Source organism: Acinonyx jubatus, chromosome D4 (genome assembly GCF_027475565.1).
Source record: "Acinonyx jubatus isolate Ajub_Pintada_27869175 chromosome D4, VMU_Ajub_asm_v1.0, whole genome shotgun sequence".
NCBI classification, from domain to species: Eukaryota; Metazoa; Chordata; class Mammalia; order Carnivora; family Felidae; genus Acinonyx; species Acinonyx jubatus.
Genome location: NC_069391.1, coordinates 10033347 through 10051478, shown reverse-complemented (window position 1 = coordinate 10051478; position 18132 = coordinate 10033347). Strand labels below are relative to the sequence as shown.

General features: G+C 47.4%; 1 protein-coding gene across 8 annotated transcripts in view; it reads right to left on the bottom strand.

The window, feature by feature from the left end:
* Nucleotides 1-2193: 2193 nt before the first annotated feature.
* MAPKAP1 (MAPK associated protein 1) overlaps nt 2194-18132 on the bottom strand; it is a 242271-nt gene continuing 226332 nt past the window's right edge. For all 8 annotated transcript variants that reach the window (XM_027035121.2, XM_053204611.1, XM_027035119.2 and 5 more), the window contains 2 exons: nt 7712-7809; nt 2194-2714 (listed from right to left, as the gene is read on the bottom strand). In XM_027035121.2, the coding sequence (XP_026890922.1) occupies nt 2589-2714; nt 7712-7809 (224 nt within the window). In that variant the 3' untranslated portion in view covers nt 2194-2588. The remainder of the gene's footprint in view (nt 2715-7711; nt 7810-18132) is intronic.

Here is an 18132-nt window from a genome sequence, read left to right as displayed (position 1 = left end):
GGGGGCGCGTGCTCCACTGGCGGAGGTGTGCAAGCAGGGGCTCAAAGACTGGGAGGGCACACGCACTTGGCGCCCCAAGAGAGGAGGATGGACTAAACGGCCGTGAGTCTTTCTCGGAATTCTTGTTCAGAAGCAGAAAGGCTCCTGCAAGTTTTGGCAAACAGAAGCCGCCGGAAAGAAGGCTGGGCTCACTGATTCCGAGACATGTAAGACGCTCTCTAGAAAGCTCCGCAGAGGTCACCTACTCCAGCATCTCTATTTACGGATGAGGAAACCGAGGCCCCGCGGAGGCAGTGCCCACCTCAAGGCCACAAAGCCACCAGCTGTGGCTGCGGGTGTCGGTCGTGGTGTGTCCCAATCAGAGGTGAGACCCTCCCACGCCCCAAGTCCTCACCTCTGAAACGGAGGTAATGCCAGGACCTGCCACAAGTCGGCTGTGGGAGTTACAGGGGCCCAGGCTTATGGGTCGGGGCCCAGCACACAGCCCGCCCGGTGTGCTGTAGGCCAACAGGCTGGGGTGGGGGGCGGGGGGGTGCGGTTCCCAGCGGCCAGCTGAGGCCGGGGCTCCAGGGAGCGGGGGCTGCCCGCACTGTCATGTGCGGTGGGGGCGGGGCCGCCCCGGAGCCAGGTCAGGGTGCTGCTGGGAGAGCAAGTGGGGCCCGGGGGGACCTTACCTCGGCTCTGCCGAGCTCCTGCTTTGTCAGGTGTATCCCCGAGGAGCTCCTGGTCCTCTCTTAAAATCCAGGTGTGGGGTGTGAGAGAGGGGCCGAGGAAAAACTGAATTTAAACGGTCCTGAGATCTGGTCGGCCTGGGTGGTTTTACGGTGCTCCCCCTTCAATTCTTGCGTCAGCTGGACGGATGAGCTTTACGTAAACTGCGCGCGTGCCATACTTCGCGATACGAGAACGGGGTGGGTCTCGTACTGGAGGGAGGTCAAGATCTCGATGTCGCCCCCGAGTGAAGAGGGTCATCCTGTCTTGCTCAGTATGTGAGGAGGCCCGCAAGTCAGGATAATGTGCTCGAGACTTCGAGAATTCAAAGCAATACGCAAAAGATGGTGTTTATAGGACTTTTATTTTAATATCGTTTTAATATTGAATATGTCACAAGATTTAATGACCAAATTAGTCATTTACATTTTTCAAAGGTATCTAAATATAAAATTGCTAAAAATCCAAATACAGATAGCAAGCTACAAATAATATTTCTTTTGTTTCTGGGCTGGGTAGGAATGGAAGACGTTAGAAAAGGATGCTTCTGTTGGCTGAACAAAGATCAGAATGAAAGAGGAATTCATTAAAATGCCCCCAGTGCAAAGAAACACACTCGACTTCGAGATGCTGTTTTCGTCACATCTCTTCCTGTACAACAATTTAAAAAACTGTTTGAAACGTGGGTCCTCAGTGAAACATCCGGTCCTCAACCCTGGCCGGGGACCGTGCGAAAGGACGTCACCCTGGGAGGGACCCTGGAGTGGCTGGTGAGGACCGCAGAGGCATCTGGTGTGGCCAGAGGTGTGGTGTCAGCGATGCTCGATCCTTGCCCGCCCCCACCCACGCAGTCGGACCCGGGGGAGCAGGCGTCCCTCTGCCCTGCCATCTCTGCTCACCGCGCCCTGACAGAGTGAGACAAAGCAGCGTCCCGCCTGCTCAGACAAGGAGGCAGGCACTGTGTGGACAGGAGGAAGGGGAGCGGGGGCCCTTCTGAGTCAGTAGAGCAGAGACTCTCCCAGTTCCAGGAGAAGTCCACATGCAGGTCTAATTGCTAGCTGAAACAGACACTTGGCTATTTAAGAAATGGAAAAGCCCGCTTGTGCCGGGAGCTCAGCGTGACCCGAAGACCAGCCGTCACCCCATTCCCCTGGCGCCCCGGGCATAAACTGCACGCAGTCCCGTGTCTCCAAAACCAAGAGGTTCGGGGATGAGCAGACGAGAGGTGACTCCTGAAGGGGCACAGCCTGGGACACACATCGCCGGCTCCCCTTCCTAACTTTAGTAAGATACTATCCTCAAAGCAATGCACTCATTTAAACAAATGGCATAGTTAAAACTATTGACTAAGCCCTAAACATTTCTTCTGAGAAATCGAGCCATAGCTTTTCCAATCTGCTTGTTCAATATGGGAACAGATTTTAAAGAGAATGACATGATCAATCCTCTGCCCCAAAGAATGGCCCGTCATACCAACCGTGGTAAAGAGCACACCTGTTTATTAAAAGGAAAAAAAAAAAAAAAAAGAAATGTACACTTTTGTTCTTCGTTTGTTTTAAGAAATTTGATCAAGTTGCAAGGAAATGTCTGGGCATGGCTATGTACATCCTCAGCAGGGCCGTCGGGCAGTGAAGACGGCTGGGCGGGGTGCCTGTGTTCTGGCCCCTGGCACTGCTCATCAAAGCCACTGCCACTCAGGCTTCGGTCCCGTGGAGATGTCCCCGGCTCCGTTCCCCAAGAGCCCCCCAGCCTTGTGGCCGTGAGCCAGGGGCTGGCCTGCCCCTGAGGACTGCGGGACACGGGGTGGGCTCTAGGGCCACCTGGCCCCGGCAGGCAGGCTCTGAGCTACGGCGACAGATTGGGGTTGGAGGCCGGTGTCATTGCTGCCCTGATTTCTTCTCCTTCTGGAAGCTGAAGCTTGTACGTCTGTTCAGTTTTCTTTGTTTTTGAGCAAAATAGTCAGCCCGGGCAGTGCTTGCTCGTGATTCCAGGATGTAGTTCACCTAGAAAGCAAGAGGACATAGTCCAGTCACTCGGCAGCCTCCCCGTTCGCCCAGGGCGAAGAAGGGAAGGGCCCTGACCCAGGCTGGGAGCCCAGGTGCTCTCTTGTGCCCGGAGCCGAGTCACCACAGCAACCTGGCAGGCTGGGACGGAGCCCGCTTTAAGCCGGAAGATGGAGGCCTGGAGGGGACAAGTGGCTGCTGCGGGCCTTTCAGCCACCAGTGGTGGACCTTTTCTGATGGCAGAGCCTGTGCTCCCTCCTCAGCACATGCTGCCTTCCGGAAGGCTGTGCGCCAGGCTTCCTGGTTCTGTTCGCCTGCTGTGCAGTCCTGGGCCTGCACAGGGCTTCCTTGAGCCCTGCTTTCCTCGTCTGGAAGACGAGAACATTGCAGGGATGAGAAACCAACTGAACCGAGGCTCTGAACGCAGCCTCCCCCTCCCCGCCCCCAAAGGTACAGAGCTTCTACTTACGGGATTTCCTCTACTGCCCACGAGCACCCTGACCATCTGGACTCATCTGATAAAAAGGAGTGAGCCTCAGGGAAGGGCACCTCGCTGACCAGGATCACCCAGAGGCAAGGGTCAGAGCTGGGAGGGTCCTCTGTGGGGAGCACACAGCTGGGACACACCCAGGTGGCGGCTGCACACCGTCAATGTCTGCAGCACCTCCGGCACCCAAGCACCTCCGTGTCTGAACCTGGGCCCATGCTTGGTTCAAGAGACTGGGGAAAAGTAAGACATGGTCCCTGCTCTGAGGCACTCACAGCCTGGTGAGTACCCAAGAGCATGACAAGTGTGACACCCGAGACAGAAGGAGCACGAAAGAATGGGGTAATGATCAGGGAGACGTGGGGCAGGGACGTCTTGCAGAGGGAATGAGCCAGCTGGGTTCTGAGAGAGAAATAGGGGTCTGGGGTGTACGAGGGGCAGGGGAGAACCGGCACGCGTCCCAGCGCAGCAGCGGAAGACAGCGAGGGATCTGTGGAACCGAACAGCTTAGCGGCCGGTCCAGGTGGGCTGGGAGGAGCCAGGGAGGGCAGTGGTGCCGGGATCAGGCCTGTGCCACAGTGTGGACCGTGAACTCCAGGCTGGGCAGCGTGGTGGTGGCGCTGCTGGGGTGCTCTGCAAGGACCAACTCATGGAACCTTCACAAAAGCCCATGACATCGATGCCGTCATCATCCCCTTGTGCAGATGAGAAAATCAAGGCACAGAATGGTGGTGCGTTTACTCAAGGCCACAAAGCCAGCAAGTGTCTGCGCCGGGAGTGCCCTTGATTAACATGCTTCTAGTCTCCCAGGCCCCTGGCCTCCAGAGAGGCGTGCCCCCCCTACCCCGCCCAGATACCATTCCTCCCACTGCCCCTGCCGCCCTCTGGCTGGGACTTTTTTTGAACAAACACCTTTCTCTTCACTCTCAAGTATCTAAAAGTTATGCTAGGAAACCCAAGTATTTTGACTCCATCGACCAGCCACCACTTCCGTTGATTCCCCTCTGAGGGCCCCACGTCCCACACCCTAAGCGGGCGAGGGCCGCGCTGACTGTGAGAAAGGAGTCGGGGGTGTCGTGGGGAAGCGGTGCGGGATGGATGCCTCACAGACACGGTGTCCCCCTCCAAACTTCCTGCTCTGACAGTCGCCAGCAGCAGCAGGCGTTAAGGACTGGTGTGTGAGTACAGAAGGCCTGACATGCTTGGCCCACTGCCTCGCTGAGCTACCAGCTGAGAGCAATAAATCATGAGGACCGCGGGGCCGGGCTGACGATGTGGGACACTACAATGCATGGAAATAAGAGGTTTTATCATTCTTAATAAGAGCAATCTTTGGATTATACTGTTTGCACACTCAGCCAACCTAGTGTTTTCAGTGTATTTTTGGCACACATAACTTGACAAAAGCATTTAAAAATGATCCTTAACTAGCCAACTATCTCCTAAATTTATTATCTTCAGTGCTTTGTGATAATCACATAGATAATTTTAATGGAAGATTAATGTAATAATCAAAAGATAAAAACGCCCTTTGGTCTGCCATTAGTTGGTTAATATGCTGTGGCTTAAAACTGGCACAATTTTATGCACTATAGAGTGTTTCACTTTCAATGCATTTTACAGCTTACGGCATAAAAATATAGGGAGTTTTCATGGTCAATAAAGCCACAGCCTCCATCACTCGATCACGAGAAGAACCCAATTTGAAGAGACCAATGATTCCTCTGAGGTTCATCTCGAAGCCTGCAGAATTAGGGACCACACATGGCTTAGCTCAGTTACAGCTCGGGGTTGAAGGGACAGGCCTGGGACTCCTTCGGGCTGGGGTTCAAGCAGAGGCTCCAACCTTAGCACATTCTCTGGCTTTGGGCCTCTATTTCCTCATCTACAAAATGGGGATGATAATGTCTACACTCTGCAGGGCAGTCGTGAAGATTAAATAATTACATACAATGTCTTGTATGCCGTTGGCGTTCAAGAAATGAGAGACATTAATGTTTCCACACGAGAGAAGAACATGACGGGATAAAATCACTGGATGGAGACTGCCTGTTCGTAACATCTTCTTTCACATTGGCCTTTGGCCCATATCTCCTCCCTTCAGTTTCCATCAAAAGCTCTCATTTTATGCAAAACTTCTGAATTCTAGAACCACCACATGCAGTACTTGAGTCTAGGCCTGACACCTGGAAGAGCCTCCGATGGAAACATTTCTGGCAAATTCTGGGATGCGGGGCCGGGGCCTCAGTCACTCGGTGCCGGTGCAAAGCCCGCAGTCACTGTGGGGATGGCAGAGAAGGCTAAGTATTTAAATTGCTATAAAAATCAGAGACAGAAAACATGAAATTTAATCTTCCATCAGGATCATGACCATTAGCTCTCTAAGTAAATCAGGTCTGGGCTCGCTGTGACTCTCCTGGAGTCTCGGGCGTGATGCAATATTTCTGCAAACATTTTCATATGAAAACAGACATTTCAGGAGAGGCGACAGGCCTCAGGGATTTTGCAGAAAAGCATCTGCTTCGAGGGAGCATTTGGTCCTGGAAAATGATTTCTCTGCACTTGCTCTCGCAGAGCCTCGGACTGAAGTCATAAACCCGTGTTTCTGTCATCAATCTGCTGTTGTGAAAATTATTTTGATGTCAAACACAGGATTATAATTTTACTAGAATCCTTCTCAAGTCTTGAATATTTTAATGCTGGCTATAAAAAAAGGCCAGCCCCTGATGGGGTAATGGAATATTTCTTTACCTGGTCCCCGAACACTGCACAAGTTCCCTGTGCTGTCTGGTGACAATCTGGCAAGTTAACTATTAGCTTGCTGGTTTCAGGCACCGCAGCACGCCCCGTGTCCCCACCACCTGGTCCGAGGTGGGCCCTGGTCCCGACTGTCCCCCCCCACCAGCTTTATCCTTCCATGTCCACCTACAACTTTTGGAAATCTTTGGCAGCCATGAGGACGTGGCCTCGAAATGTCTCTGCAAAACAATGCCATTTCATGGAAACCTCTCTTTCAACTCCTCAAGGGTGCACACAACCGGGGGGGGGGGGGGGTCGGGTCAGGAGCCCAGGAGCCCAAGTTCTGGAAGCTGCCAAACCTGCGGTCAGGTCCAGTTCTGCCATTCATCGTCCTGGCTAAGATCTGTTTCTGAGTCTCAGTTTTCATCTAGGAAATGGGATGAAGTGGGAAAGATTTTTACAGTATCGTCTTGCAGAACCATGGAGATTCTGTGAAAGAAGGTAGACAGTGCTGAGCTCAGGTCCTGTATTCTGCAAGCCCTCAAGTACAGCTTAGCTACTTTTATTATTATTACTCGACGGCTTTCACTCTCAAGAGGAGAATGAACACTAACTTAGGTAGGTTTACACGACCTCATTTGACCCCTGTTCCAGGAGCCCTTTGGTGCGGTGGGGCAGGGTACCTACCATTATCTTCATTTTACAGGCAGAGAAACTGAGGCCCTGAGAGGTGATGTGACCAGCCAGAGTCACACAGAGTTACCAGAGTCACCCTCTGGCTGTAAGCCCTGCTCCACCCGAACTAAGCAGCTCTGTTGTTGCTATCTGTTCCGTCTGTGGAAGATTCGGCTTGAAGAAAGCACTTTTGGTTTCGAGAAGTCTGAAAACCACTAGTCCAGGGCGACTCAGAGTGTGGTGCACAGACCGACAGCCTGGGCAGGACCTGGGAACCTCTTAGAGATGCACTGTCTCGGGCCCTACCCCAGCCCTCCCAAGACCCCAGGGGAGCTCTTCTCAGCCCGTCTCCATTTTGCAAGGTTCTGCGTGACCTGACCTTTCTGCCCCGCTCTGCTCCAGCCATATGGGCCTGGGTGCCACCCCCCAGCCTCACACGCTTGCCCTGCTTCTCTGCCCTCCACAGGCTGCTCCCGGAGATGCGTTTTCTCTCTCCCCACCTGGTAAAATCTGTGCCTTTCATCTAGCCGTCAGGGTTCAGCTCTCCACCCGTCCCCTCTACCCCTGTCAGTTTACCTTTTCCACATCCACGTGGTACCTTTGTGACTGTTTAACAATCTGTGTAATTTAATGTTTAACGTGTGTCTGCTCTGACAGAGGAAGAGCTTTCTGGGGGCAGGGCGGGGTCCGTCACCGCAGCATCCTGAGTGCTAGCCTGGCACACAGAAAGTGCTCAGTGGGCACGGCTGAGGTCCAGTAACATAGGATTGTACCGTCAAGTTGAACATGTTTATGACAGGTTGCTAAAATTACCTTGAATACATTAAGTGTCTCCACACAAAAACAACAATCTCCTTGGAGCCCGTTCCTGGAGCCTCAAGGAGCTCCTGACAATGGATAGGAGGAGAAAAATGGTGCATAAAAAGGATAAATACACGAAGAAGCAGGATTACTGGAGGAGGAAGCCCCAGGGGCTCCGCTTTGGCTGATGTGGGTGTGGAGCCCTGTCCAGTGCGGGGAGGAGGGGGCTGCCGCTGGCCTGAGAACCGGCCGTGCAGAAGCCCACCCCGCACACGGGCGGAGGAGGAACACTCACCTTGAGTACGATTTCGTTGACGGTAGCAGCGTCAGATTCAAAGTAGAGGTGTTTATAGTCATGATTGCTTAGATACGTGAGTTTAAATATTGCATGACCTGGAGAGAGAGAGAGAAAAGGCAATGAGGGGGTTCTGGCGACTTCCCTTTGGGGAGGCCCTCACATATTCTCCCCTTGTCATTCCAGTTCAAGCAAGAGCAAGTGAAGGCGGTGAGGCCGAATGCTCCCAGGAGCAGTTCATTTTTCTCATCACAGGCCAGGGAGAAAATGGACAGTTAAAAAAAAAAGAAATCAAATGGCTAGTTAGGTCTCCTTCCACTCTGGAGCGTGTTCAGGGCATGCCACATTAGGAAGGCTGTGCAGAACTACGTCTACACGGTGAGTACATGGAACAGGTGGCAGTTCTAAGGTAGACGACCAGTTAACCCCAAACGATTACCGTGAAAATAAAACTGTGCTTAAAGCCAAACGAGCCACAGGAAGGACAGAGGCTGCCGGCAATGCCATCGCAAGGCTTTTCTGTGGCTCCGGCTACAGCAGGGAAGGGCAGTCCTGGTCTTGCGACCCTGAGTGGAAGCTGCTCCTGGACCTCTGGGCACTTCTATCCTAGAAGGACGGCACTTCACCCAGCTGTCCGACCTTGGGGGGCCAGACCCTCTGAACACACAACTCTTTCCCAAAATCAAGTTCCTGCACGCTCCTTTCCTACCACCTTCAGGATAACCTTGTCATTTCTGGGACTGCTTCCTGTCCAGCCTCCCCTCATGCTGCCCTCCTGTGCACAGGCCAGCCCCCGTGGCACTGCACATGCCCACCAGCCGAGGCCTGGGGCATCGTCTCTCACTGACCAGTCCGGAAAAGACCTGCTGACCCTGGGTCACACGGCTCACCTGCGCCCTCCTGGGGCGGGTCTTCTTAGCTATACTCCTAGATACCCTTCTCATGCAGGCCTCCTATAATACATGCGGCCTGTATTGTCCATGACACCTGCAGACAGGGGTCATGTGCCTGTCCTTCGGGCCAGATGCGCCACATTCCCTCCTCTAAACAGGGATGCCAGCCTGTTTCAGTCCCAAGCGAAGCCCTCCCTGGCCCATCAGCACGTGCTGTCCTTGAGTTGTGGGAGACCCTGTGGCACTCTAAGAAAGTCCTCTGGCTCCTTAAGCTATTTTGAAGTCGGTTTCCATTACTGGCAACCCAATGAGCATTGCTTCCGAGAGACATGCAGTCAGTGCTCAGCAAAGTTCCCAGACTCAGGAGCGGCCGGTGTCCTCCTCCTGCAGACAGCCTCAGAAACAACCTTCCCTGGTCTGCTCTGTAGACCTCAGTGCTGGTGAGATTAAGCATATCCTTTCTAATAGGCCTTCTCATCCATTTTGCTTTTAATTGAAACAGCCCTGGTCATAGTTATTAATTAATAATATATCACCCACATTACTGTAAGTTCACTTCTTTCCCGGAGAAATCTTCTTGGGGACTTTATTTACAGTAGCTAATTCTTCAGATCTCCAAAAATAAACTGATATATGTTGTACATTTGTGGCCAGGAAAGTTGAGCTGCTGGTATTTTATCCTGGAAACATCATTATGATATACTAATTGTGACTATAAATTCTATATTGAAAAAATTAGCTAATAATTTCTGAAAAACCTCACTTTCAGTCACTTGACAAATTTAGCCTGATTCTAAATCATGGTACTAAAATGTTAGAATTCCTAGCCAGAAGCTAATCATTCCGTTAATATGTAAATGACTTGTTTCTGATAAGAAAGTGAATCTCACATAAAAAGATGTATCTGTATGTATGGTGTGTGTTCCTTTGTCTTCACAGGACCCGCTTTGGAAGAGTAGTCTTGATGGTGATATCACTGTGTGGAAGAACAATGCAGTTAACCGTTGGCCATGCTGTGATCAAGTAGGGACATCCATGAAGGTCACAGGGCTGTGAAGGACAAACAGAGACACGCCCTCCAGGAGGCCTTACCGCTGACACCTGGCCATGACAGACACAGACACCAGGGCCTGGGGCTAAAAAGGACCAGAAGGTCTTGGGGAGGCCTGTAGACCTGAAGCTTCAGGGTTCACTGACCACTTTGATAAGGGATCTCATGGACGGTCTACACCACCTGCTCCCACTCATCACTGGCAAAACAAAACCAAACCTCAAGATGCCAGACCATGTTTTGCCCCAAAACTGAAACGCTATAAAAACCTTTTCTGCACTGTTTAGGGAGAGCCAAATCTATACATGGCAATATGTGATATGCAGTCTGCACCGGCCTGCGGGAGCCTCTAGAAACCCGGACACTGTCCTCTTGGGATCACACTGCCTGTGGAGCGTATCGACTGCAGCTCATCTGTACAACGGTCACATGAAAAACAAAAAGAAAACATCCCAAGTCTCCTGAAAGGCTGCGTATTTGGGCCAGGTGAACACAAGCACACTAACACCTGTATTTTGCTGTACTGGGGGGCTGCGTGTGTTCCCTGCTTGTTCCCGGTGCTCATTCCAGAGCTCCAAGGAAAAGTGAAGCCGACAGGAATGATGAAGAGTCCGCCACTCACCGCCTCTCTGAAGCCTCTGATTTATTTGTCCTTTCCAGGGAAAGCATTCACATCACAGAGAGAAGAGAACACTGAGAATGTTATCTAGAGTACTTGTATTTGAATTTCAACGAATCAGCCCTTTTTATGATTATTACAGAGCCACAGATGTCAATAACTGGGATGAGGTGTGGGGAGACGGTGACAGCACAGCCCCTTCTTACTCTGTGGGAGAAATCCTGAGGGACAGCTCTAGTGTATAAGCTCAGGTTAAAATCAGCAGCCATGGTTTCACTTATACCGGAGCCATGGGCTACGGGGTCAGCTCAATCCAAGTGAGAGTTTTTGCTGTGAGGACTGTTTTGTTTGGTGGCCAGTTTTACTCAGTTCAGGACCTGCCAGCAGCACAGACTTGTCCAAGAGCCAGAGGAATGAACAGAGAGCCGAGAATAATGAGCGCCAAGAGGGTGCTGAGTGCAGGTTGCTGCTGTGGAGACCCCAGATGGAGGTGGGTGGCCCAGGCAGGGAAGGGTCATCAGAGTTTCTTGGAGGAGCTGATACTGGAGCAGTCTTAAAGGAAGATGGGGAGTCAGCTGGGTAAAGGCAGGGGTGGAGAAAGAAGCACCAGGGTCAGGACAGAGGTACGGGGGCCAGAGGCAGTACACCTCCGGGAGACCCGAGCAAGCTCACAAGCAGCGGGGCAGGCAAGAGATGACACACGGCAGACACAAAGTGCTGGAAATGCTGGATTGGCCAGCTCAGGGAGCCCCTAGTGGGTTGCAAAGCTGGGCAGTGAAGTAAATGGTCAAACTGTGCTTTTGGGTGTTCACCCTGGCTCCCAGGGCCAGGAGGCAGGGAGACCAGCAGCCAGTCACCCAGGTAGGAGTGTATGCGGTTTTGAGCTGCACAGGGGGCAAAAAGGATGCCGAGAAAGGGACTCACTTGAGAACTGTAGAGAAGATAACACTGGCAGGATTTGGGGATTGTTTTATGACAGAGTAACAGTTAATAAGCAGGATTCACACTTGTGTAATTTCATGGAGTCCAAAACCTATATATTAAGGTATAACAAGTTCGTTGACCTCTTGCTGGAAACAAATCCATCAATAGACATGAGTTATACATACTACATGGTAAATTTCCACCAGAGGCAGAAGGGAAGAAGGAATCACTGGCATTTCAATACCAATTGAACAGGTGTTCAATTAAAAACAGAATAAGAAAAGTCTGTTATCAAATCTTTATCAGCCTCAGGCACCTCCAGGCTCACCTCAGGTAAGGGAGGAAGGGGGCGGATGACCTCCTGAGCTGCAGCCTACCGGGGCATCTGTCCTGGGATGTTGGTGGGAATCTGAGCTGGGTAGGTCATCCACATCCTTGAAAACTCAAAGAGCATCCGCTTTCATTGGCGGGGGGGGGGGCGGGCGGGCGGGCGGTAAGCCAGAGGGGCAAACAGTCTTTGTAAAAATGTCAGCTGAGAAAAAATTATCTATCAGCATGATTGAAAAGAAAATGCAAAATCTAATACTTCAATCAGTCTGAATTATTTTGCTTGGATTGCTAAATTCTGTTTGGAAGCTAAGGCATGACAAAAAGCCTGGGACACAGACGGGAAAGTGTGAGCTCTGGATTCAGCCGGACGAGGGAGTTCCAGCGGCAGGACCGGGGCAAGGCACCATCCCTCCAGGTGCCCAGGTCTGCCCTGAGGCATCTCACGTGGCGCCCGGATACAGTGGGGCTCCGTGGGCGGTGGCGACTGTTCTTCCAAATGTGATGGAACCGATATCTGAAGAGAAAATCCTCATTATTTTGAAGACTGTGTTTTTAATTGGGCCGCCTCTGAGATTTGCTTTTAGTGTTGTAGAAAGAAAATGAAATATAATGGGGCATAAAATGGGCACCTAAGCTATGGTCACATGCTCAGGGCAGACACTGAAACTATACACATGCTTCTGAACACTGAAAGGGAAATCTGGATATGTAAAAATGTATTTACATTATACATTTTTTCCCAAGTAAAACAGAGAAGATGGAATGGAACGCCAAACAGAAACTAATTAGCAGCACAAATGTCAGAAGTGGAAAAGCTGGAGATTTCGTGCTCTAATTTCCCTTCTGTGTTATGAATTTTAACTTAAACAAGAGGCGGTGCCAGAAAAACAGGTTCCTCTGGTCGTTCAGAGGGTAATGACCAGAAATCATTCCCAAAAAGCTGATGTCACACGAAGGTCAGGTTGGTGTAAGGGCAGAGGGACAGGAGCTTCTATAGTCTGCCAGAAGCTCTCCCAGATTTCCTCTGCAAATGGGATGGAGATTACTGTTTGAAAGGAGCCCCCTTCTAACATAACCTGCTGGCATGGACTGTGGTTGGCAATAACTGGGCAGAGCTGCCTTTTCAATCTGAGCCTGCAGTCCACCTTTGTGTAAAACACCCCAGGTGTCACCAATGGTCAGGAAAGCCAAAAACAAACATTCCTTCTTCTCCTTTTCAATTGAAAACATATAAAGTGTATTTTAAAACTATTAAAAATTTAGGGTGATTGGCATTGAGGGCACCTGTTGGGATGAGCACTGGGTGCTCTATGGAAACCAATTTGACAATAAATTACATATAAAAAAAACTACTAAAAATTTAGGAGAGAGGAAAAACCTCCACAATCTGCCCCCCATTAATACCAATACCCAGCGGGATGTCTATGGTCTTTTTTTTTTTTTTTTTTTAATCATTCCCACATGTCTGTTTTCACAGAGCTGTAATCTGACAGGATCCCACAATTTGGGATCTTTTTAAAATTTTTTTTAAATTTTTTAGTTAACATTTTACCATAGCCCTTTCCCTGCTGCTACATAGTCTCTACAACTATGTTTCTCAATAGCTGCATTTTATTGCCACAGGTAGATGTGTATCAGGGTTCATGCTCTCTCTCATGGGCATTTAAGATACTTATAAAATTGCCAGTATTATAAACAACACTTTGAGGATTTGGATTCTTTCTCCATTCCTTTCCATCAGGCATGGATTTTTTTTTTTTTTTTTAAGAGGATAGATAATTCTAATTTTACTCAGAAGAAAAGTTTCTTTTTTAAATTGTGGTAAAATTTACCATTCAACCACTTTTAAGTGTAAAATTAAATTGTATTAAGCACATTTACAATGTTCTGCAACCACCACTATCCATTTCCAGAAATTTTTCATCATCCCCAATAGACACACTGTACTTACTAAATAGTAACATCCTTTCTCCCTTCTCACCATCTCCTGGTAACCTCTATTCTCTATTCTACTTTCCGCATCTTAAGAGATTGCTTATCCTAGGTGACACAGAGCGGGGGAATCATACAGTATTTGTCCTTTTGGTTTGGCTTATTTAGCAGTTTTCAAGGTTCATCCATGTTGTGTACCATGTATCAGAGTTTCATTCTTTTCAAGGCTGAGTAATATTCCAGTTTATGTACACACCACATTTTTCTCCATTTACCTGGAGATGGGACATTCGCATTGTTTCTACCCTTCAGCTACTGTGAATAATAGCTGAAGCTGCGATGAACACTGATGTGTACCTATTTGAGCCTCTGCTTTCAATTCTTCTGGGTCTATACATAGAAGTGGGACTGGTGGATCATATGGTAACTCTGTGTTCAACTTTCTGAGCCAAACCGTTTTGTGCTGCACCATTTTACATTCCCCCCAGGATTGCACAAAGGTTCTAATTTCTCCACATCCTCACATTTGTTCTTTTTTTCTTTAATATCGGCCATCCCAATGGGTAGCGACTAATGATGTTAAACATCTTTTCATGTGCTTATTGGCCATCTGTATACCTTCTTTGGAGAAATGTCTATTTGAGTCCTTAGCTCACTTTTGAATTGGATTGTTTTTGAGGAAACTGAGTTTTAAGGCATTTGTAATTTGTATTGCCCAAGATTATCCAATATGTAAGTGGCAGAAATAGCATTCAAAAATCTACGGGGTGGGGTCCCAACCCCTTGCTGTCTTTATAATTCTAAAAGGCCTCCTTGCAAATCAGTGCATCCTAGCCAAAATTTATTCTCCCCACCTGTGGACCCAGAGAAGGAAGACAAACATTTATAAATTGTAACAGCTGCTGCAGCATGGATACTTTTCAAAACTGGGTTTCCAGGGTCTGCTCGTTTCTGGTTCATCTGGCCTGGAAGGAAGTAGGAAGCTCTTACTGGATTTCTTGGGGAGGAACAAATGGGAACACACCGTTCTTTTAGGTAAAGCTGTACCTCTCTATAGATCCTGGGGGAAAGGATGGGCTGGGATTCTTTGGTTTCTGGGTGCAAACCCCCTCTGGATCCAGGCTCCACTGTAAGCAGCTGTTCTGAGCGGCTTGTGGGAACTTCGGGTCAATGTAATTCAACTGGCAAAGCCTGGTGCCTCTTCCCCAGCACTCCTACAGTGGCAGAGGACCAGGGACTATAATGACCTCTTTGGCCTCTAGAGCAGGGACCTTGTCTGACCTACTTACACTTCTGCCCGCACCTTTCAAACCTTCTCTCTCTTTGGCTCCTTCCTATAAACATAATTAAAGCTCTCTGATTATAAAAACTCCCATGGCAATGTGATTCCCCTCCTTCCTCTAATTTATTGAAAACACTCTTGCTAAGGTCACTGTGACCTTTATGTTGCGAGGTCCAGTAGATACTTCTCAGCTGTATTTGATACTTCTCCCTGAACTCCTCTCTTCCCTGGGCTTCCATGGAACCACGGTCAGCAGATTCTTCAGTAGCCTTCTCCAGCCAATCTTCTTCATTCTTATTTTGTGATCTTGTCCTTCATCTGTCCTTTAAATGGTAGTCTTCCCAGTCCTATGCTTGACCCTCGTTCCTTCTGACTCTGCATTTCTCCTCTTCCAGGTTTACTCCTTAGGTTTTAATTACTACTCATGTTGATGATCTTGAAGCAGAAATATGACCCAGACTTTTCTCCAGAGTTTCAGAGTCAGCTGGCGAGGAGAGCTGTCGCCTTCCCATGGCCTACAGTGCAGCATGTCCTGAATCAATGTCAACATTTCCCTTTAAACCAAAAACCGTTCCAGGCATCCGGTCTCCTAAATAGCTCTCTCACATAGTCACCTTCCACCCCCTTCCATCCTGTGGTCATCAGTCTTCACCCAGGTCCTGACCATCAGTTGCCTCCCCTCTGGTTTTTGTACTTTCGATCATGTCTTCTTCAGATTCAAACACCCAGCCACAGGAGTCATCCTTTTGTAACACACATAACGGCCCTAAAACACTGCGCAGCTGCATTTCCTGTTGTCCTTACAGTGAAGTCCAAACTTAAGATGATTTTCAAGACCCTAGATCGGCAGTTCTCAAACTTTGGTCTCAGAATCCCTTTACGTCATAAACATTATCGAGGAACCCAAAAAGCTTTGTTTGTGTGAATTACGTCAATATTTATTGCATTTGAAATTCAAACCAAGAAATTTAAAAAATATTTAATTCATTAAAAATAACAAACCCATTACAAGTTAATATAAACAATGTATTTTTTTAAATGCAAAAACCCTGGTGTTTCCCCAAACAAAAAAATTCTAATGAGTGGCATTAGTTTATAGTTTTGAAGTCTTTTTAATATTAACAGCAAACAGTGGGATTATCCTATCTGCTCCTGCATTTTGTCTGCTGTGATATACTGTTTTGGTTGAAGCATGTGAAAAAAAGCCAGCCTCACACAGATATGTTTTTGGAAAATATAAAAATATTCTTTTTTGCAATATTTTAATATTCTTCTTTGCAAATATTCTTCTTTGATACTATACCAAATTTGATAAATGGTAGTTTCTTAGAGTGGCCGCAATGTGGAATTTAAAACCACATTAATAAGCCTGTATTCTCTTACATTAAAATCCACTGGTCTGACACTTTGGTTTTTGGTCTGGCACTTTCTGGAAAATACTGGTTCATGGAGTTATGCAGGTATTCCAAATGTTGACATGTTTCATTATACAAAAAGTATCACAAGAAAATTCCAGTCTTTCACATTCACCACTGATCCCATCAGAAAAGTCTTTACGCTCTGAGAAACGAAGCCCAGTGACAGATACAAGTTTCCCAAAATTCTGAATTTTGTCAGAAATTGTCACCTGAAATCTCGAATTTCATCATTGCAATAAAATATTATCACTTACTTTCTTTGAAGTGAAGGGCCTCTCTCCTTCATTTTCAGGAAAATGTCTGCTAAATACTCAAATTTGAATGAGCATGGTTTGTCAGTCTTTCTTTCACGTAAAGATGGTGTTCCGTGAGATCAATGGCTAGTTCAGCTTGCAACTCAAACAACCGTATGAATGTTTTCCTTGAAACAAGTATTCTACTCCCACATGCAACAGAAATGCCTTTGTGTACGTTAGGAAATGAATTCACAACAATGATTTATGGAGTCTTCTGATTCTTCATGTGCAAGTTGTTCTAACAAAATATATGGCATTTCAGTAATCAAGTACTGGCTGAGTTTTACCCTTTAGCTTTTAGAAAGGTAGATAGGCAAGAAACAAGTTTTGTATCTGGGCTTTCTTCCACAGTTTGCAACAAGTCTGAGTTTCCAAGTACTCTTGGGAGCTAAATTATAACAAACACATGAAATACCTTCTATCCAGGATCCTTAGAGCAGACAGCTAGGGTGACCTTTGTGCAAAAAAAACCTTTTCTAATTTTAAGCATTAAAATTCCACATTACAAAATTTCCTTCTGTATTAGAGTACAGGGAAAATAAATTCCTGTGTTATGTTCATCTTTATAGGTATGGAATATTATGATTTTTTCAGGATTCAAAAGGCTCTAAGTCTGGCACAAAATAGTAGCCTGCTGCCATACTACTCTGCTTACTGAGTTTTTGGGCTGCTTTTTAATAGTTTTTCTTTGGTTTCATTTTTGGTCAACTCTTGTAAGTTTTCACTTCCCACGGTCTTCATTAAGTTGTCATTCTTTCTCCTCCTCTTCCAATTTTCTGCATTTAATATTCTTTACGAATAAAACCCATAAAATCAAGCATGGTTGAAATGTGTTAAAAAATAAGACTTTATATAGGGTCTGAGTTGGGGCTACGGATATACCCTTCCACGAAAGCAGCCCAGAAGTTTAGGTGCCTTGGCTTTGTGTCAGTGGCAGAGATCAGAATATAAACCTCTATTACCATTTGTACAGTTGACCACTCAACAGCATGGGTTTGAACTGTGTAGGTTCACTTATGGCTAGAGTTTTTTCAGTGAATCTATACACTTAGGGTATCAACAAATACAGTATAGTATTATAAATGCTATTTTCACAAGCAATCCTTGTGATTTTCTTAACATTTTCTTTTCTCTAGCTTACTTTATTGCGAGAATACAGTATATAATACATACAACATACAAAATGTGTTGATGGACTGTTTATGTTATCGGTAACGTTTCTGGTCAACTGTAAGCTATTAGTAGTTAAGTTATGGGGGAGTTAAAAGCTATACATAGATTTTTGACTACGTGGGGGTCAGTGCCCCTAATGCCCCATGGTGTTCAAGGATCAACTGTATATAACTTTGGAGAAGTTAAATAAATTCTCTGAGCCCCAGTTTCCTCAGTATTATAAAATGGGAATAATATCAGCTTCACAGTGTTGATGCTAGGATAAAATCAGCTCGAATTATATAATAAATGTATATAAAACCTCATAGAGCTGTTATACACATTAAATAGTGCATATAAAGTACATGGGGACACTGCCTTTACACGGTAGTTTCCCTCTGTTTTTTTACTTCCATTCTCTAAGACCAGCAAACTTTACCTGAAAAGGAAATAGTAAATATTTTAGGTTTTTCAGGCCAAGAGGCAAAATTAAGGATATTCTGTAGATACTTAATGAGGAAAAA